The sequence below is a fragment of the Erpetoichthys calabaricus genome, chromosome 10 (genome assembly GCF_900747795.2).
Source record: "Erpetoichthys calabaricus chromosome 10, fErpCal1.3, whole genome shotgun sequence".
In the NCBI taxonomy this organism is placed as follows: domain Eukaryota; kingdom Metazoa; phylum Chordata; class Cladistia; order Polypteriformes; family Polypteridae; genus Erpetoichthys; species Erpetoichthys calabaricus.
The window spans coordinates 123,894,178-123,907,965 of NC_041403.2; the positions used below are offsets into that span (position 1 = coordinate 123,894,178).

Consider the following 13,788-nt stretch of genomic DNA (forward strand, 5'->3'; position numbering starts at 1 on the left):
TTTACATTTCTTGCTACAAGTAAAATTGAAGCATCATTTATATAAAAAAGAATATTGTTTTAAACTAAGAGTTTTTCTTGTTATTTAGTATTCAGTAGTAGCAGTATAATTGCAATCTGTATATTGTATAATTGTTAGTGAGTTGCTATATGAAAAGCAGATTTCACTGCAGCATGTTACATTGAAGGGCTTGTGAGACAGAATCCCTTGATGTAAGGAGAAACTCTTTGGTTACTGGTTAAGACAAAAAATGAGGTTCCACATGGTTCAGTTTGCCACTCTCCATGTGTTTCCTTTATTCTCTACAACTTGAATAGTTCTGGATGATGTTATATATTCTTAGCCTGCATGCTTGGTTGCAAATTTTAAATTTCTTCTGCAGATATACACATTGAATGGACACTTTCATAACACCCTAGGGAAATATTTTGTAATACCTCCCTCTAGATTGCATAATGGTCATAATTAAACTGCTCTCGCCATTCTCCTTGAAGATTTATTGCTTCATAGAACAAAATTAAATGATTGTGTTCAAACACAGAGACACTTTTTTTTTTTTTTTTTTAGTAGTTTGTGCACTGCAGGAAGAATTTTCTTATGATGCTGAAGCATGTGTTTTATGTTGTAAAAACTTTTCAGCTTTGTTCAAGAAAATGTTTTATCTGATGAAGACGTTTTTGTCTAAATAGATTGTAAAAGAGTGTAAGTTCTGCTAAGCTGATAACGCATGCTAATAATCTTCTGCCGGGGCATATAAATCTTTGCTACACTTCATAATTCACACTAATGCTAACTAAGCAAAGTATGGTCAGTAACATTAACACATTAATTCTTGCTGAGCAAGTGGTTTGATGTAATGGAAGAATCTGATATTTGTCTAAAACTAAATGATAACCTGTAAGTGGACTAAGTTGTCACTGTCACATTTAAATATTTTCATATTGACGGATGTATCAGATCAACTTTATTTTGATTTTGTACCTTAAATAGACCGCACAAAAAACACAGTCTGCAGAATGATTGACCTGGGGAAGAAACACCTATCTCCACATTACTTTTTCCTGGACAAGTTTCCAGGTTTATCTGTAAAAGATATGCATCCTTACAAGGCAAACAAGCTAGAACTATGTTCTGTGGTCCTGTTATTCTGCAGAGTTAGCAGGACTTAGTAACAAAAGTATAAATGCACCATTTTAAAGATGAACTTTCAAAATGTAAAACTACAGTTGGGACAAAAAAATAAGTAGAATTTATATTTGAGGCTCTGCATCTTTTCGTGGCACTAGTAGACTAAGAAGTCCAAGTAGATTCATACACAAAAATGAAAATCTATTGTTAAGTGTAGGGAATTCATGAATCAGAAGGAAACGAAACGAAACGGGATGGGAAAGGGAGTATCGGGGTTGATGGTATGGGGAGCCAGTAAATGACTTATATAACACTTCCAATTTATATGTGACACCCTCTCCTCTCTTTTCTTTCTGCAGTACACGCTGTGGAGAGTAAGTCACCTTTTTTTCACATTTGTAAATTCACTGGGGTGTGAAATAAATTAAAAGTAAAAATAATCAAAATATTTTTTACATAAATACCCCATTTCACATGCTAAGCCTTGCTTTGTCATGTAATGTGGGCTGGTCACCATTTACCCTGTTAAATTGCAGCTTTCTAATATAAAGCAATTCTTTTCTTAATTATATACCTATTGCTGAATATTTAATTTTACGCTTCCTATAATATGTGCTTAGGTTTAAGATAAACTTTTGTGTGATGAAAAAGAGGGCAGCATTCTTAAGTATTTTACATGCAAGAAGTATGTTGGGGGGTTGGGGAAATGTCTGTGTATAGATCATTGTATATTTCAGTCTAAAATTCATTACCATATGTTTTCATTCAATAGTCACTTTCTTTCTGCTAACTTAGATATCAGCCTTACTTACTTCATTATGTAAGCTGGTGTGGTTCTGTCATCCTTTATGCACTGGTACTTGCATACTAGCAGTTCTGACCGTTAATTATTTTACCATTCTAATTTCTGCTGAACCATTATTATTACTTTACTCTGCTGGGAATACTCTGCAAGTGTGGGCATCTTCCAGTTACCTCCATGACTGAGCTATTGTTGTTATTGCCACAACCCCACACCACATGAACTCTAAATGTATGACATAGTAGGAATCAGTTCTGGACAGTGTCCTAGTCTGTTAATAGGCCCACTCACACACACACACACACACACACGGATACTAATAATCTTGTTAGGCCTGTGTGGAATCTTTAAGAGTCACATATTTGGGGATATGGGAGGCAACAGGAGTATCTGGGGGAAAGGCCACAAAAATTTAAGAAAACATACAGGCCGCATAAACAGTGAGTGAGTGCAAGATTTGAAATCTGTACTAGTCACTCTGCCACCCTTGTCCAAACTCGCCATTATTTGTTAGGTGCCAAAGCAAAATTCTACAGTCTTCAGAATATATTTTGAAATGCTCATTAATCAAATAAGTAAACTATCATGTAATTCAAGTATTTAATTCCACTATTTAGTTTTAGGAACATCCATGAAAACTGTATGAACTTGTTTCTTCCTATAAACCAAGTAAATAAACAGAAATCTGCCTCTAAGCAACATCTGATGTACGCTTTTGTACATCTTTACCAGTAATACTCTGGTTTTTCCCTTATGTAGAAAAAGTGTATTGTTCTTTCTACTACAATGAAAAGAACTACGCTTCTTTCATATACATGGACATAACTACAGTATAATATTGTAAAATACACAGATAAGCGATCCACTCACTGGTGTTCCTGTTGAGAATTTTAGCTTATTGCCTTATGTTTTTGTAATTTGTTCCCACAAATCTTTTAAACAGATTGCCATCTTTAAATGAATGTAGTGAGCAGTGGGGAATTTTCCCATGAAATCACATCAAGGCTGACATCATTAATCTTTGTTCATTATAGCCATGCTAGGCTCTGGCCTCCATGAAGAATTAAAAATGGTTGGATGGATGATCACAAGAATTTTGTTAATGTGTAGTATAATTTGTTAAATGCAATATGCAATTTGTTAAATGCATCATGCATTATGTTGTTAATATACACATTACCTACAAGAAGAATACATTTAAAACCTTTTTGAGATGAATAGAGAACCTTAGTTTTTATGTAATATACAGTAACTGACATTACAGTGGTGTGAAAAACTATTTGCCCCCTTCCTGATTTCTTATTCTTTTGCATGTTTGTCACACAAAATGTTTCTGATCATCAAACACATTTAACCATTAGTCAAATATAACACAAGTAAACACAAAATGCAGTTTTTAAATGATGGTGTTTATTATTTAGGGAGAAAAAAAATCCAAACCTACATGGCCCTGTGTGAAAAAGTAATTGCCCCCTTGTTAAAAAATAACCTAACTGTGGTGTATCACACCTGAGTTCAATTTCCGTAGCCACCCCCAGGCCTGATTACTGCCACACCTGTTTCAATCAAGAAATCACTTAAATAGGAGCTGCCTGACACAGAGAAGTAGACCAAAAGCACCTCAAAAGCTAGACATCATGCCAAGATCCAAAGAAATTCAGGAACAAATGAGAACAGAAGTAATTGAGATCTATCAGTCTGGTAAAGGTTATAAAGCCATTTCTAAAGCTTTGGGACTCCAGCGAACCACAGTGAGAGCCATTATCCACAAATGGCAAAAACATGGAACAGTGGTGAACCTTCCCAGGAGTGGCCGGCCGACCAAAATTACCCCAAGAGCGCAGAGACGACTCATCCGAGAGGTCACAAAAGACCCCAGGACAACATCTAAAGAACTGCAGGCCTCACTTGCCTCAATTAAGGTCAGTGTTCACGACTCCACCATAAGAAAGAGACTGGGCAAAAACGGCCTGCATGGCAGATTTCCAAGACGCAAACCACTGTTAAGCAAAAAGAACATTAGGGCTCGTCTCAATTTTGCTAAGAAACATCTCAATGATTGCCAAGACTTTTGGGAAAATACCTTGTGGACTGATGAGTCAAAAGTTGAACTTTTTGGAAGGCAAATGTCCCGTTACATCTGACGTAAAAGGAACACAGCATTTCAGAAAAAGAACATCATACCAACAGTAAAATATGGTGGTGGTAGTGTGATGGTCTGGGGTTGTTTTGCTGCTTCAGGACCTGGAAGGCTTGCTGTGATAGATGGAACCATGAATTCTACTGTCTACCAAAAAATCCTGAAGGAGAATGTCCGGCCATCTGTTCGTCAACTCAAGCTGAAGCGATCTTGGGTGCTGCAACAGGACAATGACCCAAAACACACCAGCAAATCCACCTCTGAATGGCTGAAGAAAAACAAAATGAAGACTTTGGAGTGGCCTAGTCAAAGTCCTGACCTGAATCCAATTGAGATGCTATGGCATGACCTTAAAAAGGCGGTTCATGCTAGAAAACCCTCAAATAAAGCTGAATTACAACAATTTTGCAAAGATGAGTGAGCCAAAATTCCTCCAGAGCGCTGTAACAGACTCATTGCAAGTTATCGCAAACGCTTGATTGCAGTTATTGCTGCTAAGGGTGGCCCAACCAGTTATTAGGTTCAGGGGGCAATTACTTTTTCACACAGGGCCATGTAGGTTTGGATTTTTTTTTCTCCCTAAATAATAAAAACCACCATTTACAAACTGCATTTTGTGTTTACTTGTGTTATATTTGACTAATGGTTAAATGTGTTTGATGATCAGAAACATTTTGTGTGACAAACATGCAAAAGAATAAGAAATCAGGAAGGGGGCAAATAGTTTTTCACACCACTGTATGTACAATTAAAATGTAAAGTGTAGGATAACAAATGTTTAGATCTCCTCTTAGAAAGTGTCAGTGGACTCCTAAGGGTACTGTAACAGCATACATTAAACCTTATCAAAGCTGTAACACATTGTATTGATTTAATCATGAGTGAGTCTGTTACAATTTTTAAAGTTGAGTAGTTAAGTTCTTTTTCCTCCCTTAATGTCAGGTATTTTCTGATAAGGGACTTAACTAAATGAACATAGGGTGGTGCTCGACATTATTTTGTACTTGGGCTAAGCACAAATGCACTTTTTTTTTTTTTTTTTTAACAAAGGGAAAGTAGTGAGAAGTCAAGCAAAATGACACATTTTATGGGCTAACTAAAAAGATTACAATATGCAAGCTTTTGAGGCAACTTGGGCCCCTTTTTCAGGCAAGATATATCTGCTTGCAGACTCAACCCCAACTTAAATCACTCTCTGTTGATGGTGTTCCAAAAAAATGCAGCTCCCACTCATTATTATTATTTTTTTTATAATTTAATCATGACGCATTAGGTTAAAATATAAATTCCTTAAAGTACTCAATACTTCCAACTATGTGAAATTTAGCATCATAAATTTTAAAACACAAAGTGTGTAAGCAATGTTTCCTCAAATTCTAACTTAAATAAAATTTGTTTAGTTATTATTCAAACTCTACATTTGTGTCATGCTACATACCATAATAACTTATGACATGTAGGAGTTAATCTGATATTTGTAATCATAAATTAACTTTTTATGCATTCATTACTTAACATATAAACATTGGACCAGTACAAAAAAAAAAAATCCACCTATGTTACTGTCTTGTGTATGGCTACTAACCTTTGATTGCTTCACAATTGACACTGTGGGATATAAAGACTAACGACACAGTCCACAAGTCAATTACCACACCTATTAATATGCAACTCATTAAGGTAATGCGTTACAAAGCCTTGAAAGTTGAGGCAGTTAAAATTTTCTTTAAATTAAACCATAGACAATATGGCAGACAAAAATCTAAGCAGTGTCTTAACTAGTCAAGACAATTGTTTTTAGCTGTAAGATATAAATAATTGCAATTGTTATGTAATAGGATTTCATAAAATTCAATCTCAGAATTTATAAGATTGAGAACAACCGTTATCTCTCTATGGTAGTGATGAAGTAAAGACATTTAATATTAGAAAATGCTAGTCTTTGTTTTCTTGCTGCAATTATTTGCACACATACATTATTAAAATAGTTATTTTATATTAGTTTTTAGTATGCCTAATTAAGAAAATGGTGTGCTTTTTGTATCAGAATTAAACATAACTTTGTCAAATGTTTACTGCTGTGTATTGCATGAAACATTTACTGCTATATCAAAGACAAGTGTGTTAATATAGCTTAATTTTTCATTCATACTTCTGCTCTGTGACCCTAACAACACCGGTATCTAGATACAAGTAGGTATAAAGGTAAAAAAAAAAAAAAAAGCCAAAGTGATTGTTTAATGTACCATCCATCCATTTACTAACCATGCGAAATCTAATTTTAGGGCCATGGAGAGCCAGAGCCTATCCCAGTAGACTCTGGCACAAGGCACACACAGAATATGGATAGGTTGCTATTTCATTGCAGGGCCATACACTGGCAATGGACACTAGTTCACCTGATGCACGTATGTATAGGATGAGGAAGGGGAAGCCATGTCGTCAAAGACAATGTGCGAACTGCTCACAAGATGGTGACTGCACAGGGAATTGAAGACCTTGTTCTAGAGTGGTGAAATAACAATGCTAAATATTGTATGTTTGTGCTACCCATTAAAAATAACGCAAAATATTAAATCACAATGCAAAGAAGAAAATTAGGGCAAAAAGGGATCCTGTTCTGGGCTGTAAAATGTTGAATGTAAATTTTCATGAAAGGTCAACATTTGCCATTGTGCTGCTATTCGCACACAATTTACAGTGCAAAGATTACATTTCCATTAAATAGTTATTGTGTTTCTGGAAGGCGGTATAAAAATCAGCGGTGTTGGCAGAGCACAATAATGTGAGTTAAATCCAGATGATTCCTAATTCAGCGAATATGTTTGTGAACCTCCTCTCCGTAAATGGTTATTCTGATTTGCAATTCACTTTTGACAGAGCAATTCAAACCTATTAAAAAATTTAGAATGAATAATCATATATTAAATGACTTTAAGACTGTGTTTAAACCCCTGTGGTCCAAAATAAAAGTGCAGAGACTCAGTCAAGAAATCCCAAGTTTTTCAGGTGCCCTGCATGCTGCCCTAGTAAAAGCCTTAATAATTTACTGTAATGTTTGCATATTTAACACTTAACTGCAGTTCTTTAAATGTTAGCTTTGTACTTGGAAGTTCTTATTTAATGTTTTTTTTAATTAAAACTGTAAGAATTAACCTTTTAATTCAATTAGAGTTGGCACATTTTTTAGCAATAGTAATAGTGTTCCTGTAGGTTTCAGTCTGTTGCTTTCTAAATATTTCTGCCCCGTCGTTCTTACAAAACTGCTATAGCTGCCACAGATTTGTTGCCTAGCATAAGGAGTGCCCATATTTAGTGTTGCCAAAACATTTCTATTAGGCTGATTTCTGAAATTTCACTCAACCATTCCTATTAAACAAAATTTAATCCTTTTAATCCATCTTTGGTAGTTTTGTTAGAATCACTGTTGTACTGAAGGACCTATTTTGGCTCAGGTTAAATATTGTTTATTTGTGAATTGAAGTAATATCTTTCTAAAGTGAGCACCATCCATCCCACTGTATTTCACAGATGTTGAACTTCAGTACATAGTATTGTATTGAATTAAATAACTGTTCTCTAACTGATCATTCTTGTGACGATGGTCATTTCAGTACTTCCATAAGCAGAAAAAGCAGCCCCAAATCATGGCATTCATAACCACAGTGCTTGCTGTTGGATTTTTACAAAGCAAGGTTGTTTTTTCCTTATAGCCAAAATAATTTGTTAAAAAAAAAAAAAAAAAAAAAGTGCAAGATCATCTAGATAAGGAGTTTTGAATTAAATGAGGAATTTTGGAGAAATTACTTTTCTGCTGCCTACTAATTGAGGCCTTATAGACTCTGTATTTAGACGCATCAAATTCCAAAGAAATGTCTTTTTTAACCCTTTTCTAAACTCACACTCTGTTAAGGGACTTGTGGTTTTTGAGAATTCTGTAGATCATGGCTTGGTTTCTTACACAAGCCTTATAGGGGCATCTTTAAAATGAATACGTTTAATTAAAATTATGTATTTCGGGGCATGATGATTGCCTTTTTGATTGGTAATAGTGTATACAGTTTCTTTAGCATGAATTGATGCCTGAGCCATGAACAATGTGTATCATTTGCTCAGGTATATGTGCCAATTATTGTTATGTTTTCTTACATTTTTTGTAACGATTATACAGTATTGTAATTTAATTTTAGGAAGAGAATGAAGTAGTTTCAATCAAAACAAAATATATTTAAAGCAGTAACATTTGAAGAACTACAATAAACGTTCTCAATCCTCTTATACTGTGGTGGTGGTGTCTTTGTGTACTTTCTGCAGGGACATATTTTTCTTGAGTAATAGGTCCTAGTTCACATGTTCATTGTTAATAGTGTCCAGATAATGTTTATATGTATGTCATGTTTTAATTTTTTTATTTTAGTCCTTTTTTGTTTTTTCAGTTCATGATCTGCAGAGCTTTGGACTGGACAATGTAAGTGTTTACATATACAGTACACTATATGTAATAAGATGCATCACATCTAGTGTATGTACAGCGGATGCAATAATGAAAAATATATCAAAATTGTTATGCTGTACGTACACACTTTGACTTTTATATAAAAGAATGAATATGACGCAGAAGTGTGAAATGCAAGTTATTTCCAGGTGTATGTACACTTAGAGCCTACTTTATTAAGTTTACATAATTATGAACCCCTTTTTTAAAGGATGGATTCAATAAGTTGCTGAAAATATTGCTTAGGTATTTTGGTCAATGCTCATTCAATTAACTTCACTCATTTTCCTTAAGATGCTGATACTCTTGAGTTTTCCATTCCACCTTTTCCCCAAAGGTGCTCTTCTGGATTGTGACCTGCAACCATGCAGGTTATATTGAGTAAGCTTAATTCACTGTCACATTTGTGGAATCCACCTATGCTCATACATGCTGGAGCCATTTGAAAAGGGTTGATTGTGGCTATAAAGTGATGCAACAATAAAAATAATACTTGACAGTATTACAACAAAAATACTTCATTACACCATAATGAAGACAACTGTTCTGCCACACCTCAGACAAACAGATGCAAAATTGCTGTAGAATTTGCCAACAACCTGGTGCATGAGTGAAAATATTCTATTCTTCAAAAACTCTGCAGAATTGTGAGTTCAAATGTGTAGAATGTAATCCTTTATCAGGGCCAAAAAAGAAAGACTAGAGTAAATGTTGGCATAAGCAAAGATGAGTTAGTAGAGTTTTATAAGAAAATGTCTGTATGAAAAGCAAAAGGATAGAGAAAAGTGAATTGAAAACGGTCTTAAGCATGCTGTTTCATCTTTGAATTAGCCTGAACACAAGGGGGCTCCGCCCCCTGCTCGCTTCACTCGCCTACCCCCGGTGTTGGGTAACCCGAAATACATTGATGAATGTATGAGATATATTGGAGTGTAAAGGTGTAGATGACGAACAAAGGAAGTATTAGGGCTGCACGATAACAGAAAAAATGATTATCACGATTATTTTGCTCAAACTTTTTATCACGATTAATAATGACGATTATTCCTTTGGTAAATGAAGTCTGTGACCAAAGCAGTGTAGCCTCGGCCAGTTATTCACAGATGCTGCCCTAATCATATTAGCTGCGTTGTCTGTTGTGATGCACACAAGTCTTTCTTCCACCAAGCCCCAAGCGAACATCGCTTCTTTGAGGCCCACTGCAATAAACTCCGCTGTATGGTCTTGTGGGAAAAACGAAGTTTACAAAAGCTTGCTTTTCATCTCAAACTCGCTGTCAATAAAATGAACTGTCAAGCTCAAATACGGTTCCGCAGTTCTGCTTGACCATAACTCGGTCGTGGCAGCAAAATATTCAAGGCTGAGCCTGAGAATTTCTCTTTCTATTTCTTTTCGGCATTTCGCATACAGCGAGGGCAGCGCAACATTGGAAAAATGGTTGCGTGAGGGAATGCTATATCTTTTATCAAGTGTTGCGATCATTTTGTTAAACCCCTCACTGCTCATGGTGGTTATTGGACACATATCCTTGGCTATATGGTACGCGATCGCCTCTGTTATTTCCTGGTGTCTTTGCGAGCTAGGCAGATATGGTATTGCGTTGAACAATGTCCCGATATTGTTGTCTGTGTTGTGGATGGCTGGTAATTTTTTGTTGTTGCTGTTTGTGCCTTCAGTCGTTGAAATTCTTGATAGTGTACTTTGTGGTGGCTTTTAAGGTGGCTGATGAGGTTTGTTGTGTTACCTTGGGACGTTTGGACGGAACAGGAGCAAAGTTTGCACAAGACTCGTACCTGATCAACATCCCATTCCTCGAAATCGAAATAGTTCCAGACAACTGAGTATGACCCCTTTTTAGGAACTAACGATCGCACTTCTGCACGTTGCTCTGCCATCATATGTTTATTCTGACTGACTGTTATTGCTGCTATTGACTTCTACTGCTTCAGAAAGCGCTTGCAATCTAGACGCAGTAACGTCATAGTGACGCAGTCCAATCCGTAAACTCAGCCCATAAAAAACAGTTTGGTCTTTATACTGTAAAATCGCGACGATATTTATTAACTGATCGTGGGTCATAAATATCGTTATCATGAGAAAAAAAAGATTAATCGTGCAGCCCTAGGAAGTATATTCATTAATCCTAATGAATGTCCACTAATAGTGGACTCATTACAGAATGCGTTGTCAGCTAATTGGCGGAATTGTTTATCGGCCGTCTGTCGTTCCTTTCTTTGCCGTTTATCTATTCACTCTGCTGCTTGAGAGGCGCGTTGTAGGCGCCTACGTTCATTAATTGTATTCAGGCGGGCTCGCTTCTGTGTGCATCTCCGTCAGTTGTGGTCGTTCGTTTTGAACCCATGCCTGCTTTGCTTCCGCAGTTTCAGACGCGCGTTGTAGGCGTCTATGTACATTGTATTTGTCCATGCGGGCTCGTTTTTGCAGCTCCGTTAGTTGAGCGGTTTGGTTTTGGAGCCGAGACAGTTTTGCTTCCGCGGTTTCAGACGCGCGTTGTAGGCGCCCACGTCTATTGTTTTTATCCATGCGGGCTCACATCTTTGTGGACCTGTGGGGCCTCCGTAGGTGTGTTAGAAGCGCGTGGACCATGCTGTGTAGTGTGGCCGTTTAGTTCAGAAGCACGTTGTAGGCGCATGCGCCTTCCGTACTCTCTTTGTGGACCTGTGGGGCCTCCGTAGCCTCTTCCGTTTGACTCTGGGGTGCAGCGTGGAATCCTCTTTTTTTGTGTGGCTGTGTCGTTACCTATGGGCGTGTTGAGCTCCTTCGTTTTTGAGCTGTGACTCCTTCGTTCTCGGTGGATCAGACTTCGCTCGCTGTCGGCGCCTGCGCACTATGTCTCCTGTGTCCATATCCGGTTTACCATTCTCGGTTAGTAATATGGATAGTCATGTTTTGGTAATGAGTGACCAATTCTGGAACTAACTTTCTCTACTTTATTGATGATGAGACTAATAATTGTAGCAGTTGAAGCATTTTGAAAGAGTACAGAAACATCTTTAGTGCCTATTGACGTTTTTGGCATGTTTCATGTAGAAATGCAGAATCTGAAAACATACAATCAACACAAATGGCTGGATGGCAGGATAAAACATGCTACATTAAAATAAACTTGACATTTGTTGTCAACAAAAACACCAAAAAAAGAAAAACTGAGACCTGTTGCAGTAAAGAACTAACCAACCAAAACACTAATTGCAGCATACCCAAATGCTGTTATTTTTATTAATTTTTCCCACCAGATGGTTATGATAAAAGTTTGCAGGAGTATGAAGTTTAAATAGATCCTTCATGAGTTCCTGCTCAACTCCATACAGATAATGCCCACGCCACTGAACACAGGATTCCTGGAATATGGTGCAGTAGTAGTGTTTAATTGCTGCATCATTGTAATTCTTCAGTACTAAAATGGCAGGATGGGTCACAAAGTAATCTTATTAACTACTGAAGAATAATTACAATGAAATATAAAAAGTGACATTACATGAAAAAAGGAAATTTAGTTAAAATCAAAATTCCTTCTGTTAATTGTAATTTTGGCTATAAAGAGCATGATAATGAGGGTAGCACTGTATTTTTATATCAAATTATTTTAACATTTCATATCTTTTGCTGCAGATTAATATGACTCATCACATTTCACATCTGTCATTTGGGAGGGATTACCCAGGGATTGTAAATCCTTTGGATGGAACGAAGGTGGCTGCACAGCAAGGTAAAGACATATATTGCACTTTTAATATTTAGGTTAAATTATATATGAATTACAGTTGCTAGGCTTATTTCTAGAAGATATTAATGTAGTGATCTAATTGTACATTGTCAGATAAGCTGTCAACATATATACAGTAATCCCTCCTCCATCGCGGGGGTTGCGTTCCAGAGCCACCCGCGAAATAAGAAAATCCGCGAAGTAGAAACCATATGTTTATATGGTTATTGTTATATTTTCATGCTTGGGTCACAGATTTGCGCAGAAACACAGGAGGTTGTAGAGAGACAGGAACGTTATTCAAACACTGCAAAACAAACATTTGTCTCTTTTTTCAAAAGTTTAAACTGTGCTCCATGACAAGACAGAGATGACAGTTCAGTCTCACAATTAAAAGAATGCAAACATATCTTCTCCTCTTCAAAGGAGCAAACAAATCAATAGGGCTGTTTGGCTTTTAAGTATGCGAAGCACCGCGGCACAAAGCTGTTGAAGGCGGCAGCTCACACCCCCTCCGTCAGGAGCAGAGAGAGAGAGAGATCAATACGTGCCCTTCATGCTTTTAAGTATGCGAAGCACCGTTCAGCATGTCGTTTCAGGAAGCAGCTGCACAAAAGATAGCAACGTGAAGATAATCTTTCAGCATTTTTAGATGAGCGTCCGTATCGTCTAGATGTGCGAACAGCCCCCCTGCTCAATCCCCCTACGTCAGATCAGAGAAAGTCAGCGCAAGAGACAGAGAAAAGTAAGCTGGGTAGCTTCTCAGCCATCTGCCAATAGCGTCCCTTGTATGAAATCAACTGGGCAAACCAACTGAGGAAGCATGTACCAGAAATTAAAAGACCCATTGTCCTCAGAAACCCGCGAAGCAGCGAAAAATCCGCGATATATATTTAAATATGCTTACATATAAAATCCACGATGGAGTGAAGCCGCGAAAGGCGAAGCGCGATATAGTGAGGGATTACTGTATATACACATATATATCTGTCTCTAGCCAATTTCTTAGGACTCTTTCCTTGGGGTTGTTTTTTGTACTCATTTTCTGAGCAAAAGCATCCGTTTACAATATTGTCTTTTCTGTGGGGTGTGGATTAAATTCCCAACAACTAAGGTTTTTATTCATTCAATGATGCGATTGTCAAAATATCTGTACAAAATGAATAATGGAAGGTTTTCCCTAAACTGTGACGCAGTACATATAATCCATCCATCCATCATCCAACCCGCTATATCCTAACTACAGGGTCACGGGGGTCTGCTGGAGCCAATCCCAGCCAACAAAGGGCACAAGGCAGGAAACAAACCCCGTGCAGATTGCCAGCCCACCACAAGCACATATAATGTAAACACTAAATATTCTAGGTGAGATACAGGAAGAAGCTTAGAGGCAAGATTTGAACTGTGGAAAGACATCTGCTTGATTTAAAAATATTTTAAATTGACAATCATACATTTTAAAAGTCTTAAACAGATGGCAAGAGGAGATGTGTTTT

The 13,788-nt window shown here is 37.0% G+C and overlaps 1 protein-coding gene across 2 annotated transcripts in view; it reads left to right on the forward strand.

Moving 5' to 3' along the window:
• The window catches only part of ergic3 (ERGIC and golgi 3), a 41,935-nt gene that overhangs the window by 13,599 nt on the left and 14,548 nt on the right, over positions 1–13,788 (forward strand). Inside the window, exons 8-10 of one of the 2 annotated variants that reach the window (XM_028811868.2) lie at positions 1,488–1,502; positions 8,507–8,538; positions 12,199–12,295. In XM_028811868.2, coding sequence (XP_028667701.1) covers positions 1,488–1,502; positions 8,507–8,538; positions 12,199–12,295 — 144 coding nt within the window. The remainder of the gene's footprint in view (positions 1–1,487; positions 1,503–8,506; positions 8,539–12,198; positions 12,296–13,788) is intronic. The other variant, XM_028811869.2, reaches the window with a different exon arrangement.